Source organism: Notothenia rossii, assembly GCF_949606895.1.
Source record: "Notothenia rossii genome assembly, chromosome: 4".
Taxonomy (NCBI): Eukaryota; Metazoa; Chordata; class Actinopteri; order Perciformes; family Nototheniidae; genus Notothenia; species Notothenia rossii.
The window spans coordinates 82,393,799-82,411,189 of record NC_136902.1 but is presented as its reverse complement, the minus strand read 5'-3'; the positions used below and the strand labels follow the sequence as shown (position 1 = coordinate 82,411,189).

General features: G+C 43.4%; 1 protein-coding gene across 1 annotated transcript; it reads left to right on the top strand.

Moving 5' to 3' along the window:
- The first annotated feature begins 1,244 nt into the window (after window positions 1-1,244).
- Window positions 1,245-4,174, top strand: fzd9b (frizzled class receptor 9b). Its single transcript, XM_079673731.1, has one exon. The coding sequence runs from the start codon at window positions 1,810-1,812 to the stop codon at window positions 3,553-3,555; it is 1,746 nt and encodes a 581-aa protein (XP_079529857.1). The 5' UTR covers window positions 1,245-1,809; the 3' UTR covers window positions 3,556-4,174.
- The last annotated feature ends 13,217 nt before the right edge of the window (window positions 4,175-17,391 follow it).

Genomic DNA, 17,391 nt, shown 5'->3' with positions numbered 1-17,391 from the left:
TGGTGACAGAGTAATTATGAGTCAGCAACAGTAAAACTCCGCTGGGACTATCGCTTTACAAGAGGAGTGGGCTTTTCTTTTCTACAACTATATTGGAGGAAAAACTATACTAGTTTTTCAGCAATAAAGGCAGAGTCTGAGGGATCCAGAGGAGGAAGTTATGCACTCACAATTTGTATTTTGCTCCATCACTCTTAAAGCTTATTACTCATTGTTCCAGATTCATTTGGTGTTCATTTTCACATTTTGTTGATAACCGACTGTACTATTTCATCCAACAATTACAGTTTCTAGTTACTTAGCAAATTACAACTTTAAAACATACAAAAGTAGGCTTAAGTATACACATACCTTAAATTGCTTGCACATTAATGCATCAGTTTTAATATTGCACTGACCATATGTAAAACATATTCTAATTATGCTGCATATAATTATTTTTCTAAGTATTTTGTCTATTATACTTTCATATTTTTACTCAAGTTTGTTAAAATCTTATTTCCACGCATACAAATGTCAACTTACAATAATATGACAAGGGATCCTAGGTATAACCAACACAAACACTTTTTCTGATTATACATCTGGACTTTGAAGTAGAAATGGCATATTTAGATTACTTGAGAAGTAGCAATACAACAGCCTGAAAGTAAAGCATTCAAAAGGTTACCTTAGCAAAATGTACAAAAAATAAGTGGTAGCCTATTGTATATCATTGAATTATTAAACTGATGCATCAGTGTCTAAGTGTCATTGTTGTTGTTGTTGGCTGTTTTAGTTGGTGGTAACCAGTCGAGCCTGTATGTAAAAAATAACACAATGGCTGGCAATTATATAAAATGTGATTCATTAATTAAAAATATGTGTTCCTAGGTAGCCTACTACTCATATTCTTGTGTCCCTTATGCCTAAGAGTTGCCATATTTCCTCTTAACTGCAGCAGAGTTTAAATGTAGCCCAAGTTTGAAATGGAAATACTAAAGTAAAGTGCAAAAGCCTCACCCTACTTGGGTGAGTGTCTATTACATTCCACCACTGAAATATAGTTGGCCTATTTTAGGTGCTGGTTATAAGTACCATAGGTCTAAAATACTTAAAGTTGTTAATGCAATCCTAATGTAAACATTGTAGTTTTGACATTTCTCTCAAATAAAAGGTCTGAACACATTTGAAAGCAGAAATGTCAGAGGTATTTGACCATCCTCCAGCATCTGTCTGATAATTTTCCTTGTGTGGTGCTGCCGGTTGAAATGTGAGCGTCACGGAGCGCCCACCCCCCTCCTCTCTCCGTCTCTTCCCGGCTGAAGTCCCACTGAGCGGCTCTCTAACTTCAGTGTCGAGCCTGAAAGCGGAGAAGGAAGAGCAGAGAGCGAAAGACAAACATAGACAGAGTCGCAGCTCAACAGCCTATTTGGACTCGTAAGAAACAGAAAAACAGCCTCTTTGAATACTGCTTTTTATCCAAGATTGCTTCCGGTTGCTTTGAGGATTTACACGGCGTTTAATTTAGATGATTTTCCTCCATTGTTTGTCGAAGTTTGCGACTGTCACGTCTTAGTTACGGACCTTTATCTCGACTGTCTGTGGGATTACACGTTTCAATTCAACACTTCATAATTGGACTCTTAACTACTTTCTTTCTAAGGCGGTTTTTCTTTTGTGGAGTGTTTTTTTCTAACGGAGCAGTAACGGTAAAGGCTGCATTAGGACCTGCCTTTGCCATGGAGAAATAGCGGTGTAACCCACCCCGTGTTTTTTACTTTTTAATGACTATTTTTAAAAGACATTGCTCAGTTTTTGACTACCACAATGAGCATGGATGGTTGTCGGCTGAAGGTTGTGATTGTGTTGTGGTGTTTGCTGGTGATATCTGGCTCCAGCTTTGAGATAGGCTCCTACGACCTGGAGCGAGACAGACCGGCCAAGTGCGAGGCAATCACGATCCCCATGTGCGTCGGCATCGGCTATAACCTCACGCGGATGCCCAATTTCATGGACCACGACGACCAGAACGAGGCTGCTATCAAGCTGAACGAGTTTGCCACTCTGGTGACTTATGGCTGTGATGTGCACCTCCGCTTCTTCCTCTGCTCCCTCTACGCCCCCATGTGCACGGACAAAGTGTCGACCTCCATCCCAGCCTGCAGACCCATGTGTGAGCAGGCCAGGGAGAGGTGTGTCCCTATCATGAAGAAGTTCAGCTACACCTGGCCAGAATCGCTAAACTGCTCCAAGCTGCCCACCAGAAACGACCCCAACGCCTTGTGCATGGAGGCGCCCGAGAATGAAACCAGGACCGAGGTCAAGAAGGGTGATGGCATGCTTACGGTGCCCCATCGCCCCAGGCCAATGGGCCCCAGCAGTGGTCGCCCCCCAGGCTGCGAGAACCCGGAAAAATTCCAGTTTGTGGAGAAGAGCCAGTCGTGTGCCCCACGCTGCTCCCCTGCTGTAGACGTCTTCTGGTCCAGGCAGGACAAAGACTTTGCCTTCATTTGGATGACAGTGTGGTCCACCCTCTGCTTCGTCTCCACCGCCTTCACCGTACTCACTTTCCTCCTGGAGCCCCATCGCTTCCAGTACCCGGAGCGCCCCATCATCTTCCTCTCAATGTGTTACAACGTCTACTCTGTGGCATTCATCATCCGCTCAGTAGCCGGGGCTGAGAACATCGCCTGCGACCGGGAGAACGGAGAACCGTACATCATCCAGGAAGGGCTGGAGTCCACAGGCTGCACCATCGTCTTCCTCATCCTCTACTACTTTGGCATGGCCTCTTCTATTTGGTGGGTCATCCTCACCCTCACCTGGTTCCTGGCTGCAGGGAAGAAGTGGGGCCACGAGGCCATCGAAGCTCACAGCAACTACTTCCACATGGCTGCGTGGGGCATTCCAGCTTTGAAGACCATCATCATCCTCACAATGAGGAAGGTGGCTGGAGATGAGCTGACCGGGCTGTGCTACGTGGGGAGCATGGACCCCGGGGCGCTCACAGGCTTCGTCCTCATCCCTCTGTCCTGCTACCTGATCATCGGCACCTCCTTCATCCTCACTGGCTTTGTGGCTCTCTTCCACATCCGGAAAGTGATGAAGACGGAGGGCACCAACACAGAGAAGCTGGAAAAGCTCATGGTGAAAATCGGCATCTACTCCATCCTGTACACGGTGCCGGCCACCTGCGTCATAGTCTGCTACTTCTACGAGAGGCTAAACATGGACTACTGGAAGCTGAGGGGGCTGCAGATGAAGTGTGGCTCGTTTAACGGTCTCAGCGGGGACTGCTCGCTGCACACGTCTGTGCCCACAGTGGCCGTGTTCATGTTGAAGATCTTCATGTCACTGGTGGTGGGCATCACCAGTGGCGTATGGGTGTGGAGCTCTAAGACCCTGCAGACCTGGCAGGGGCTATGCAGCCGGAAGCTCACAGACAGGACTAGAAGCAGAAAACCCTGCAGCGGGGTCAGCTGCGGCAGCACGCACTGCCACTACAAATCTCCTGCTGTGGTTCTGCACATGGCCAAGACTGACCTGCACTCAGACAACCCTACACATGTCTGACAGGGAGCATGACAGAGACAAACACACACACACACACACACACACACACACACACACACACACACACACACACACACACACACACACACACACACACACACACACACACACACACACACACACACACACACTGCTAAATGCAACCACATACACTCACAGACACATATGCACACACCAATGCCCTGAGTGAGGAGCTGCTAAAGACTTTGTAAGAAGATGAATTGAAATGTCAGTTGCTGCTCTGCTACTGCTGCCGAGGGACACACAGGTACTAGCGTCACTATGAAAAACTATCTATAAACAGTATTCAATGCATAAAGGGAAATGTTCAGTATTGTTACCCATATTTTTCTGTGCAGTAGTCATGCCCAGTGTTTCAAAGCAAAAAAAAGAGGTATAGGAGGTATCTTGGGAAGTGTTTTCCTCCGTGAAAGTGGCATGATTACATGTATAAATCTGTATAAATGTTTTATTTATTGTAAATATATTTAATTTAAAGTTGGCTCTTATCAGATTTGTTGTTTAGATGCATTTATTAAAAGGGAAATGAAGTGCCTTTTTAAAAAAATTGGTTCTGGCCTTTTTGGAGGATAATAAATGTGTGGAATTCATGTTCAAATCCTAGCTGCCTGGTGTTATTGTTCGTAACTCTCTCACAGTAGCTTTTAATGAATATTTAAAAATTCTTACAGACTCAAACGGTTACAGATTTAATAGTCAAAAACGCTGGCTCGTTTTAGTCTTCTTTTCCTGATTTTCCTGCCATTCTCCTCCGGGGATTCTCCATTTTTTTTGTTACAGAGGTTCTCCCTGCCAAATGTGTTGTCTTTCAAGTGCATGCTACTAATCCCAGAGGCGTCCCCAACAATAATCCTCAAAGAGAATTACTGATGAATAGAGTGGCAAACCGTGGCAAGTATTAATGTTTGCTTCACCGTCTTCAGAAATGCAGGAGCGGGAGGAATATATTTAATTAATGGCTGTTCTAATCCTTCCATAAAATCATTGTCGTTGCCCTCTTGCTGCTCTATTTGATCCCTTCGCAAACACTCAGCACTTTGATCTTAGAGGACCAATCTCAGATGGATTTCAGACGTATCGCATGGTCTCACTGGCAGATTTAGGTTAAGCACAGGCGCTTAGAATTGTGGTTGTTCATTGAGTAGATGGATTTTTGAACTTAATAATTAAGTTTTTATGTGGTTTGTGGCTTTGGAAGCTGTGTTTCTGGTATAAATTAAGGGAATTGTATTATAGAAAAGATCCAGATTGTCCCATGTGTAGATGTTTGGAGTTTGATAAACTGCCTTTATTTTTGGCTAAGAAAACAATGCAACCATCAGTTAGGAATAATCAATGAGTTACTCAGAGAAAAAGTGTGTATAACATTATTTTCCTTAATAAACTCCCTATGTTTAGCCTTTGCACTAACATTTCAGTAATAAAAGTCCAGTTAATAATGCACAAGAGCCACTGTGTGCTCACATGGTCCATAAAAAGTAAATAATAAATAGCTGTTACATTACGGGGACTTTAACAATTTAAGTGCCAAGGTAAATTACCGCCACACACAGCACGTCGTTCCACAGAAAAACACGGTGCAAATTACAATGTTTGACAGCAGCGGGATTGATTATTCTGTCTGTGTAATTGTGTGCCGTGTCACCAGCAGCAGCACATGGGAGTGATGGCATGGAAAAAATGTGATGACCGGGAGCTTATTTTCATTACATTTAGTGGAACCTGAGCGGTGTGAAGCAGGCTGACATGTCCAGAGGTTAAAAGTTGTTTTGTTTTCATTTTTCCACCATTTGCAATCCAGCAGAATATACTACAGCACACGTTAGTGTTCAAGACATGGGTCTAAATCAAAGCTGTATTATGTCTCTGTAGTAAATTAACCACACTTCAACTCTGTGCAATGCCTGAGTTAACCTTAATTACTTATTCCTTCCTTCTGCAAACCAAGATGTGGGTTAACTACCAACATCCTCCCCTTTTTTGTTTTCATTACTTAGCCATTGTAGAGGTTGGCTATGGCTTGGCAGGCGAGCGTTGCAATCCTGGACCCTGACACCGCGTGGATCACATTTAACTATGAAAAAAAAGAGGCTGTTTTGCTTGGAGCGCTCCCCCAGCCAGAGTCTCGGCTGGTGGTGTTTCAGACACATGTTCCAGTTCATGGGCGCCTGAAGGGGGGCGCGTGCTTCCTTCCCAGTTTACACTCCAGTGACATGACCTAGAGAGGCCAAACACTTGCTGTGTGAGACACAAACCAGCCTGTCCCACCTGCGCTGAGCTGCACTGATTAGATAGGAAGGAGGTGGCAGCAGAGGGTTAAGGACACGGGGGTAGAACAGAGGGCAAGTTTGTGTTCTTCAGCTTTGTTTAGACCTCTTTTTTTACTTTTCAGCATTTTCTTGCCCTTCCTCTTTTCCCTATGTGTTTGCTGAATGAGTAAGACAGGTTTTATAAAAATCCCAAAAGTAAACAGAAATGACTTTTATAGCCGCACAGGGTGTCTTTTTGCTCGGTTTCTTTTTCCACAAACATGAATTCTATCACTACATTTCCAGATCACTGACAGCTATTTTTAGCCCCTCTCTTTCGCAGAGGAAAGGAATCACAGAGGAGCACAGTGCTTCAGATAGAGTCAAGGAATAAAGCTTCATTCCAAAAACAGAGTTTGTTTGAGCTGTGGCTGCTTTGGCGCCAGAGATGTGGCTGCCGGGAACACCTTTACACACACACACACACACACACACACACACACACACACACACACACACACACACACACACACACACACACACACACACACACACACACACACACACACCTGAGGTCTGCAGTGCTTGAGCAGCAGCAACCAATCAGCACCAAGCTTGTTGTGAAGGAGACCCCACCCCAACTTCCAGTAATGTCCAACTTCAGGAGTAAGTAAGCTCTGTCTCGCTCATACGATTTAGTTTGGCTGAGTCTCCGCGCTGTTTTTCTTCTCTTCTGGCTCAGAAGGTTAAATAGTGTCAGTCGCACTGAGCAGCAAGTTTGTCTGGGCCAAAATTGAGACTACTCCCAGAAAAGCCAACACTTTTCCTCATAGGTTTCTCAGGAATATTTCATTGTGTTGACTGTGAGCTTAACAGAGTATTTGTTCTGGAGCAACACAGAACAGGTCTATTTGTAGGGATTTGTACATTTATTTTTTGTAAAGGGGCGTAAAAACACCTTTCCCGCTTCAGCTGCTGACGCCATGTTTTTGTCTGCTGAGGAGAAATCCCTCCATCTGGTCACGGGTCTGATTAAAGGCGATCATTATGGCATCAATGCGCCTCCCTCATAAACTTAAACCCCTACCCACCCCTGAGGGGGAAAAAAGAGAAAATAAAGCATCCTTCATTACCCTGCCCTCCCTCCTTCTGCAGTCCCTCACCCCCCTTGAGCACTATCCCTTTCCTGTGCTGTTTTGATGTGTAAATGAGCGTATTGAAAACCTGCAGGCCCCCAAAGAGATGCTTTCCATGAAAATGCGGTAGAGGGTTCACACAGCTCACCACTCCTCGCAACCGGACTCCGATCAGACACACAGTACGCCGCTACTGCTGTCTCGCCTGTTAGAACAAGACACAAACATAAAATCACACACACAATTGCACGTACTGACTCATATCATCATGCAGAGATAAACATTTACACTGTGACCTTTGAGAATAATCCACTCAAGAGGTAGAAATGCGAGGATTTGGCTTTGCAGAGACTTTTTCTGTTGAAATGAAGATACAGTGTCAAGTTGTTGAAGAGTTAAAGCAGCTGAGATTTTTCTGCAGCATCTATCATGTCAGTGAAATAAAAGCACGGCGTCTGAGAGTAAGACTGCTTCAGAGTACAGAGGATTCTCTGTGTTGTTCAGTGTCTTGGAATTTTAGAAACACTGCAGGAAGAAATACTCAAAGATTTTTATTCTATTTAAAATAACATGTTATCTAATCAACAGCAACACATGAGGAATTTATTTACAATTAGATTAATTTAAAAATCCCTTTCATCTTCACTTTTTGTCTTGGATCAGGGTTTATTTCTTCTTCTTGGATTGAGATGAATCTAACTGTCTGGTATTTCCGAAAGAAAATTGTCACTATCTTAAAACATGACTGGCAAATAAGACATTTTGCTTCAGCAGGAACAGGTGAAGTCATTTCCCCACAATAGCGTTTTTGTCATTTCCATATCAGACATGCATTTCAGTTAGCAGAGATCAACGTGGATTTGGTCCAAGTTGCACTTTATATGACCTGAAGGACGAAACTCATTAGTCCTCATTTTTCAAAGTTCATCTGTTCGTCTCAATATAAAAGAGATAAATACTGCTGGAATAAATGTGGACACAAACAAGAGTAAACACCGGGCAGATAATATTAAGAATATGTTGTAAGAGGGGAAAGAGCAGAAAGTGTCAAGCGCAACGTTTTCAGCTTTTTCCTGTATCTTTTTTCCCCCTGTGTTTTTTCATGTCCTTTGATCAATAGGCAGAAAACAGAGAAGTAAAGCTTTCTCATCCCTCTGTACCTTCCTGTGCTGCGTCTGCCTGTGGCTGAAGGAGAGATGAATCAGTGAACAGGGGGAGGTTCTGCCGCTCGCTCTCGCTCTCGCTCTCTGAAGCCAACAAGCATTGCTGTGATCACTGTTAATCTCCTTTGCCACTCTGCTGCCATCTCTTCAAAAATACATTCATCTCATTTCCAATAGTGTGCACGACCCCTTCTTCCTTTCTAATTAGGGACCGTCAAGATTTCTGAAGTCACCCTTTGGTGCTCTGCAGCGGCGAGATTGCTCTTTGAGCTAGCGGGTCAGTGATGGCAAGTATTTGTTTGAGGGTTAAATCACAGCGGGCCTTTCATCATGTTGTTATGTTGCACGATCAGAGGTTTGGGATTATGTAGGTCAGACGTTGGAGAGTGAGAGCGCCCCTTTTGTAGCTGCCATTTTTATTCAGTTGCTAGGCAGCACCCGCTCTAATCTCTTGTACCAAAGAGTCTCTCCCTGGAGAAAAAGAGAGGGAGCAGGAGTTACAAAGGATGGGAACACATTTTGAAAACAGCGTCAACAAAGAACACAAACCCATGCAAGGAGAGCTTTTAGAAACACTCTATAGATTAGGAGTGGAAAGGGACAGGATGTGGGAGTCTAAGCTCGGCCCTGAAACCTGCTCTGGCCCTCCTGAACATCTTTAAACCCCTGTGGTTTTGTTTGTGCCATTGAATGAATATCTAAAGGGGTGATCAACCAATCACACAGCTCCAACTGCAGGGTAGATTACACACCCACACATGCGCCCCTTTGCATCTTTAACTCAAGAATAGAGATTTTTCTATTAAACAAATGTAAAGGCTCAAGCAGGACAGTTAATGTGAGTTGGGATTTTGGAACATATATTCTGTCAACAGGTACAAAAAGTGGATCTGCACCGCTCAGATCCCGGGTCTTGTCGTCTGGCAAGTCTGTCTGCTGTCACACTGCCACTGCACCCCCATCCCAAATGTGCTCATGTCACGCTCCGCCATCAAAGACTCACCCCTCGGCTCTGTGTTCTGAGAGAGGAGGCACACCCCTCCACAGGCATACCCCTCCACCCGTACGTACACACACACACACACACACACACACACACACACACACACACACGAACACACACACACACACACACACACACACACACACACACACACACACACACACACACACGCACACACACACACACACACACACACACACTTCCCACAATCCCCGGCCCGGGGCTCGGTACGGATCTGCTATTCTCCGTTGCGTTTCACACTCTTTGATTTTGAGTTTTGAAGTTTGTTCTTGTCTGCGTTTTTTCCCTTCGTGTTTCATATTGTCTAGTCTAGACTCATGAAGTTTCCAGATGATGTGCGCTCTGCAAAACTTAGCACTGCGGCACTGCTGCTTCTCATGTCGGTATGCTAAATATGAAGCTACAGCTAAAAACTAGCACTGCATAATTGAAAAAAAGTGGGAAATCGTTAGCTTGGTTTTATCCAAATGTGCAAAAATTCACACTTTTTACAGGAGGGTTAAGTCTAAATGCTTTTTGGGCAAATTATATAAATAATAATATCTTAATTAGAACACTGAAGAGGTGATTTTGTTACCTTTGGACATAACCAGGTTAGCTGTTTCCAGTCTTTTGTTTAGTTTAGCTCTGTGTAAAACCAACAAAATGTAAAAAGTTGAACCTGCAGATTTATGAGAGCTTGTGTTTTAATGTTTTTGTAGGATTTTAAGAAATATTATCAAGATGTAAACTTTAAAAGCAGGAAGATTTATTTAGCATTTGAAAGAGCCAGGCTAAGCTAACCTGCTGCAGATAATAAAGTTGCATTTTATTCTTTTCAATTTTTTGTGCAGACATTAGAGTGCAATCAATCTTTTGATTTTACTCTCATCAAGAAAGCAAATTAGCTTTGAAAGTGTCAGACTAATGCTCTAAAATTATAATTTCCATGTCTTTGAGGAGGTTTTTTGAGCAAATCTTGGCAAACAACTAAAGCTATCATTATCCTCTGTGTTATAGTTATATTTAATCTAATAATATAAGGCGTTAATAAAGAATGATTTGCCGATCCTGTTTCCTAAAAGTATGCTGAGCTAAGCTAATGGCTGCTAGTGGTCAGAGAGGTCAGGAGGAGAGTAGGCTATTCTTCTCTAACTCCCAACAAGAAAACAAATAAGCGTTTATCCCAAAATGTTGGACTTTTCCTTTAAAAGTGAGTCGGCCCACGAAGCAGTCTCAAACAGAGGAGGTATTTTACTCAGCCAGACTGTCTAAAGGTATAAAAGTCCTTTGTGAACCAGCTCAAAGGTTTGTATTGAGCGACGTAATTGGCTAATTAAGGAAAAGCTGTATGTGTGTGTGTGTGTGTGTGTGTGTGTGTGTGTGTGTGTGTGTGTGTGTGTGTGTGTGTGTGTGTGTGTGTGTGTGTGTGTGTGTGTGTGTGTGTGTGTGTGTGTGTGTGTGTGTGTGTGTGTGTGTGTGTGTGTGTGTGTGTGTGTGTGTGTGTGTGTGTGTGTGTGTGTGTGTGTGTGTGTGTGGTGCCAGTGAGTGTTTATGTTTGGTGCCATGTGTGTAAGATTGTGGGTCCTCGTCGTATCACCGGTGGAAACTATTTTTACATCCTGCTCTTGTTTCTCCAAATGAAAATGTTAATTAACTCACATTTGTAGTTTGAGCACAGTTAGTGCTGAGGTTGTCCAGGGTTGTTTGTATTTTGTGAACAACATGAGACAGAAAACACAACAGGACATTTCAGGGGTGATTCAAACACATTTGGCACACACATTTCCTATCATCAATTAAGCCCTTTTTTCCGGCCAGGACTGTTGACTCAGGCTGATCACTGTACATTAGCCAGTCTGTGTAGTAAAGGGAACCAGCTGGGGCCACACTCACGCTAACACTGGACCTTTTGTCAAGGTCTCAGCCCCCCTAGAAGTAAAATAAAAACCTTGTTGCATGAGAGATGCTCTTTGTGTGGAAGCAGACATTGTTCCTTTTGTGGCGTGTCAAAGCTGACATGCCAGGTCCAACACAGTGCTGAATAAACTGTGGTTTGTGTACATACTGTAACTGTAAGCTGTGGAAAAGGAGCAAGGCAGCGGTCTGTGATGATCTTGGCGGACAGTGAGGATTTGGCACGCAGGCCAATAGCTGGAGCAGCAGTACCACATGCAGCCCTTTCCCTCAGGATAATGCTTGTGGAGCAGAGAGGGAGAAAACCTGCAAGGATCAGCCTTCCTGTTCACACCCCATCATGCATGAGCTGGCAGGGTCCTTGTGTTGTTATGGTCATGAGACATTTCCTGTGTGTGTTTTGGGGTTGCATCTGGGCTTGTTTACAGCCCAGGGTAGAACCTTATTAAGTGGAACATGGTATAGGCGGATGTGGGGGGGGGCCTCGAGTGCCTATTAGTGGGGCCGGTTTGTAGCCCCAAACCAGAACCATACTGGGCCAGGTGCTTCATGCTACGGCCTTGTTTCCACAACAAAGACAAACAGGGCTGAAAAGGGCTTACTCATTAGAAAAGCGTGCATCGTTAACTTTTGCCAAAAAAATTCTTCTCTTCAAACATCACTTGCTTCATCTTCCATGATGATGGGACATTGAATCTTAAAGGGAAACTTTGATGATTTTGAACCATTATTGTATGGTTGCATTGTGGGTGGTATGAACAAATGGCTTTCCTCTGCGCTCATTTGCCAAAAAAGTTTGCAGAATGATACGAAATTACGCGTAAAGCATCATCCTCCTACGGACTTTTGCCGGCGGTTTGCGGGTTGCACAGAGGGGAGACAAACATTGTTCAATTACACATACCACCCACTTTGCAACAAGAGAAATATCTTTCTTTTACGGATGGTGATATTCTATTTTCTCTGTTTATCAGCAAATCCATGCACCATGCATCCCAACACCACATGATGTTCTCTCTACTTCCAACTTCTCTGCCACAAAAAACGTAAAACTATTCACGAATATAGTTTTATTACAAAAAGGAGGTTAACTATTTTTTTTAAATTGCATGGCATTGTCAATTTTTGCAAACAGAGATATATAGTGCATTTGCCATTTGTCCAGGACAGTTTTATTTAGATGTGGATTATTTTGCATTCTAGGTAATATTAACGGCAGCAAGGCACATGTTGCTGAGTCGAGTTAAAACTTCAGTGCCCAGATTCATCTTAATGAAAGAACATGTCAAGTAGTGCAACAGTGCTCGTTAATTGTTTGCTATCAGCAAACAAAGACAATACTCGTTAGTAGGATCAATTCTTTTGATGGTACCAAAATAGAATATTACAGAATAATTTAAGCTGGAAGTTCATTTCATAGTTTGTGAGCATGGCTATAAAACGCAGAAAAAGAAAGAAATATGACTTAGAAAACTAAGGTGTCCTTTCTCATCCTTTCTCTCTGGTTTTTTCATAAGCAAGCACCTTCCTCTTTCATTTTGTGTGTATGTTCATGACTATGAGACCCCCCCCCTCCAGCAGCTACATGAATTCCTCCACAGCTCCAGTGTAAAGTGTCCTGCAAAGACCAAAGCTGTGCAGCAGAGGACAAAGCAGAGAGGGATTAGCATCCCCCTCCTCTCTGCTCATGCACACCCGCACTATGTAACACTCGACATAATCAAACACTCACCCAGTGTGACACACAACACAACCAAACACTCTGCCGGGGCTGTGCTAAAACAAACCCTGTGCTGTGAACCCCAGGGGCCGAGGAGAGTGGCGGAGGAGCTGAGGAGGCGGATGTGAGGGAGGCCAAGAACTCATGGTGTTTATGCTGAACAGCCAGAGAGTGGGAAACGCACGGAACACGATCCCCATGTTTTCCCTACCCCAGCTAATCCGACAAAACGACAGAGGGAGCAGATTCCCTTACAGAGAAAGCTGCCACTTAGATATTTATCCTCGCTAAGGCAAACATCTGGCCCCGACGGGCTCTTTTCATAGGGCGATATGAGTGGGTGTGATACTCGGCTACATTTATTTGGGTGTGAAGTTTTAATTAAAAGTGAAAGCCATGCCCGCCAGCCAACCCCCCCAAGCTTTGTCTATCAACTGAGTTTCATCTGAGTGTGGAGTGAAGGCAGAGAAGCAGAACTAGCAAAATAAAAGGTAGACAGATGGCAGAAAAAAAGCAGAAAATAGACCAACAAATGCAAAGGCGTGTAGGAGACGAGATGCAGACATGAGATACAGAGCACCTTATCTGCTAAGGAGGTGCTCTGGGTGTGAAATGTACCTTCTTGCTGTTTGTTTTCAGTTGCGCTCAGATGGAACAGCCTGAATTACAGACAAAGTGCCTGTTGCCCCCACACACAGAGGAGGGCGTATTGCTTACACAAAAATCTGCTTACTCTCCAGAGTCTGGTTTTCCAGAAGCACCCTTGCATGCAAGATCACCTCTGTCAACCGGCTTAGAGCACATTAAGGAGCCACGAACTAGAGGGCAACACCTAACATCCATCCATCCTGTTTTGTGGTTTTAATGAATTTGCAAACTGTCTTTGGAAAGTTTTCTGCGATATATTAAAACCAAAGCCTGACACTGCTTCAGCTCTTGCATTGTGGTCACAGTCGGAGCAGCAGTTTACGAGTGAGACTGAGCCCGTGTTGTGTTTACCAAATCGCCTCCGGATACAAAGTGCTGGGGCCTCATTTATGAGCTGGCACATGGACCCCCTCATCACTTTTAACCAAAAAAAAAAGCTCATTCTATGCACACCTTGTTTATAGCAACACAGGTAATAAAGCTAAACCCCCGCTCTATCAGTTGTAATTGCATTCAGGAGACAGAAAGTGTGTGAATGAGCTTCAGTGCCCCCACGTGATAAAGGTTCCAGACTACTTTTAATTAAAGTTCTGCTGACACAGAGCAGGGAACTTTACACTTTTGTCAAGTTACAAATGCAGATAGTTTCAAGATTGTTTTATAATTAGTCATCACACTTACTATTCACCCAGGGCCAGTGCTCTTACAGTGCTCAAAGGAATGGTTGTGGTCAAGTTGTGGTTTACAGTGTCTAGCTCACATAGAAGGTGACTTTTAAAATAAATGTGTTCAACATTTAGGAAAATATGCTCAGACACACTCTTGAAAACAAGTTTCAGCTCAACATACCTGTGTCTGGTCTGCATGGTAAATATTCAACTCAGTCTCACGGCATTTCGTGTTATAGTCACAAGATTAATTTTAATCAATTGATTCGTGTTCACCAACACAATTTTAAAAGCAATGTATTTCTATTTGTAGTATGTTTTGTGCCTGCACCACGTCTTTTCTTGGAAGACCAGAAGCTGAGTGGTTCATAAACCATTTTCTTACTCAATATCTTACCCTAAGCCTAACCCTATCCCTTTTATTTTAAATTGTATAATGTCGGAGTTTTGTTGCTGTCCGCGAGGAAAAGAAAGGGGGCTCAGAGCCTCAGAATACTGAAATCTGTATTTTTTGTCATCTTTTTTTCCTTTTAATTTGTTATTATTTGGTGCAGGCACGAAACATACTACCAATAGAAAGACATTGCTTCTAAAATCGTTCTGTGTCAGAATATTGAAATCTGTATTTTTTAATCTGTTTTTCCTTCTGATTTGTTATTATTTACGTTTAAAATCGTTCTGTGTGACAGACTGTTGAAATATGAAGTGTCTGCTAGCTAGCTACCTTCCTTAGCTTAGCATAAACAGTTATACAGGTATATATATATGCCCTGTAGTCCTGTCAACATTTTCACTTATTGATAACACAAATTGACTGTGTGTTGAGTCATTGAGCTTTACAGATGTTGGTGGGCCCTTTGGACAGAGCTGAGCTAGCTATCTACCTCATTTCTTGTCTTTGTGCTAAGCTAACACTTCCTTCGACTTTCACCCTTGCCTCAGGTAATATCGCAGACAGATGTCCAGTGCAGGGATAACTAAATAAGTCTCACCTCACCTGAATGTCTGCCAGGCTCTTTGCTCGAACGACTGTGGCCTATCATGTGTTACCTGGCCATGCTCTCAGTGTGAGAGGATGTTAATTGGCAGTGAGGCGCCAGTCTCCCCCCACCCCCCCACACCCCTCCTCTGGCGTCAGTCAGGGCCAGGAAAGGTGGCAAACAGCCTGGCCACAGAGCGCTCCAGACTCCGTGAGTCCAGAGGGAACCAGGAGGCATGATCCACTGTGGAACGGCCATCGCTGGAGCCCACACCTGGCCTGAACTTGCACACTTAAATGGAAAACCTGCCCCCAGACCAACACAGGGAAGTTGTTCTTCCAGTAAATAAAGGGAGAATTATTTTTAAATTCAAAAGCCAGAGTGGCTCAAAGAAAAACTCCTGTCTCCTGTTAAGTGCAGTGCAGAGTTCCCTCCTGGCTGATTGGGTTGTGTGTGTGTGTGTGTGTGTGTGTGTGTGTGTGTGTGTGTGTGTGTGTGTGTGTGTGTGTGTGTGTGTGTGTGTGTGTGTGTGTGTGTGTGTGTGTGTGTGTGTGTGTGTGTGTGTGTGTGTGTGTGTGTGTGTGTGTGTGTCCTGGCTCCTGTCTGCCTACCCTGGATTGGACTCCTGTCGCCTTCCCAGTGAAGGGCCACTCAACCTGGGTGGATATTCTTTCCTCTCACATCTGCTATGAATTTACCAGAGCAAAGCCATTCAAAGACTCCTTTATGGAGCCGTCAGCAGCCCTGTGACTGCTTCCTATTAAGACACATGCACACCTTGGCACACACACACACAAAGGGTTGTACTTACATTCATGCCTACCCTTGAATACGTATTTCCATATACGTGTTGTCTTTCGGTCTTCTTTTGCATATTCTGTATACAAACACACAGGCATAGTTACCTCAAGTTTCTTGCTCAATCCAAAAATCTGAATTTGAGTCAGACTCAACAGCTGCATTCTTTTTTTTAATGAATCACCCGGGCATGGTGGAGCAGTGCGGGAGTGGTTATTGGGCCATTACACACTTTAATCTATTTATTGCTGACATCCCTCTCTCTGGGCATATGCACACTCCAGAGAAACATGAGCCGAATCAGCAGCATGGCCATGGTGCAACTTTAGACCGATCTGATTTGGAGAGAAACGAGAGAAATAATAGATGTAATAAAAAACTATATGATCCATGATAAGTGTGATATTCTTAATCCTGCAAACTGAAAAAAGAAATGGGGGAAAACAGAATCTTGTTTAGTTAAACAGGAATATTTCTACATAAATTCCCTTCTATTATTAGATTTTAACTTTTTTACGCAGAGGGATTCGGATTTTTGATTTACAACAATCTTCTCCTCCTCCTGGAATGAAAATAAAAAAGCCTACTAAACAAAATGTCAAAGCGTTAGTTTATGCAACAGTGCCTGGCACAGAACAGACGAAAACACAACTTGTATCAGCAAATTATTTAATTAACGAGTTCCTTCATTAATTCATAAAGGACAACGCACAGTATTCAACATGTCTCTACATTGTTAGACAGAAGGCTAATGTTCAACAGCAGCCCCATGCTCAATATCCAATGCAAAGCGACAAAACTCAGCCAAACGATACCATCGGTGACTTCGCATTAAATACCAAGTATTGCCATTTTTGACACATGCAAATAAGCAAAGTATAAGTAAAATAGCACAATCAAAATGAAGTTCTTGGAGATAATGGAAAAAAGTGTTAACAGTTTTGTCATGCAGAGTGCCAATAAGCAAAATCATAATAATAATGGAGATGTGGATCAAAAACAGTTAGTAGTGCTATCACACAGCAAACACAAGTCAGGCAGCGAAGCTTTGTGAGACATGCTAATAGAAGAAAGTTTCAGTGTGTTACGAAGTCCTAATGAGTCCAAAATCTTCAATTTGTAAACACAAGTAGAGGACATAAACCAGTAAGGCAAACAAAGAGCCAGAGAAGGCCAAGGCCACGAATCAAAAATTAACAAACTACGATGAGCCAGGAAAAGAGAAGTAAGTGAATTTGGGAATGCTGGAGAGCTTTGCATGAAACAAAAAGAAAATCATGGCAAGGGACTAGGAAGTGGGCCGGTATTTATGACTGAGGTAATCGAGGAAATGGGAAGCGGTAAAGCTGGTGGGAGGAGCAGGTCAGGCAGCGAAAATGGCAGGAAAGAGGTTATCAGAGGACAGGTGGGCATGAAATCGAGGCAAAAATTAACGAGACACACTTTCTATTTGCATACAGTCTAAACAAGATTAAAGAGTGATCTGAATTAATTGCAGCTTCATGCGTTGTGAAAGAACATCATCATAACTTT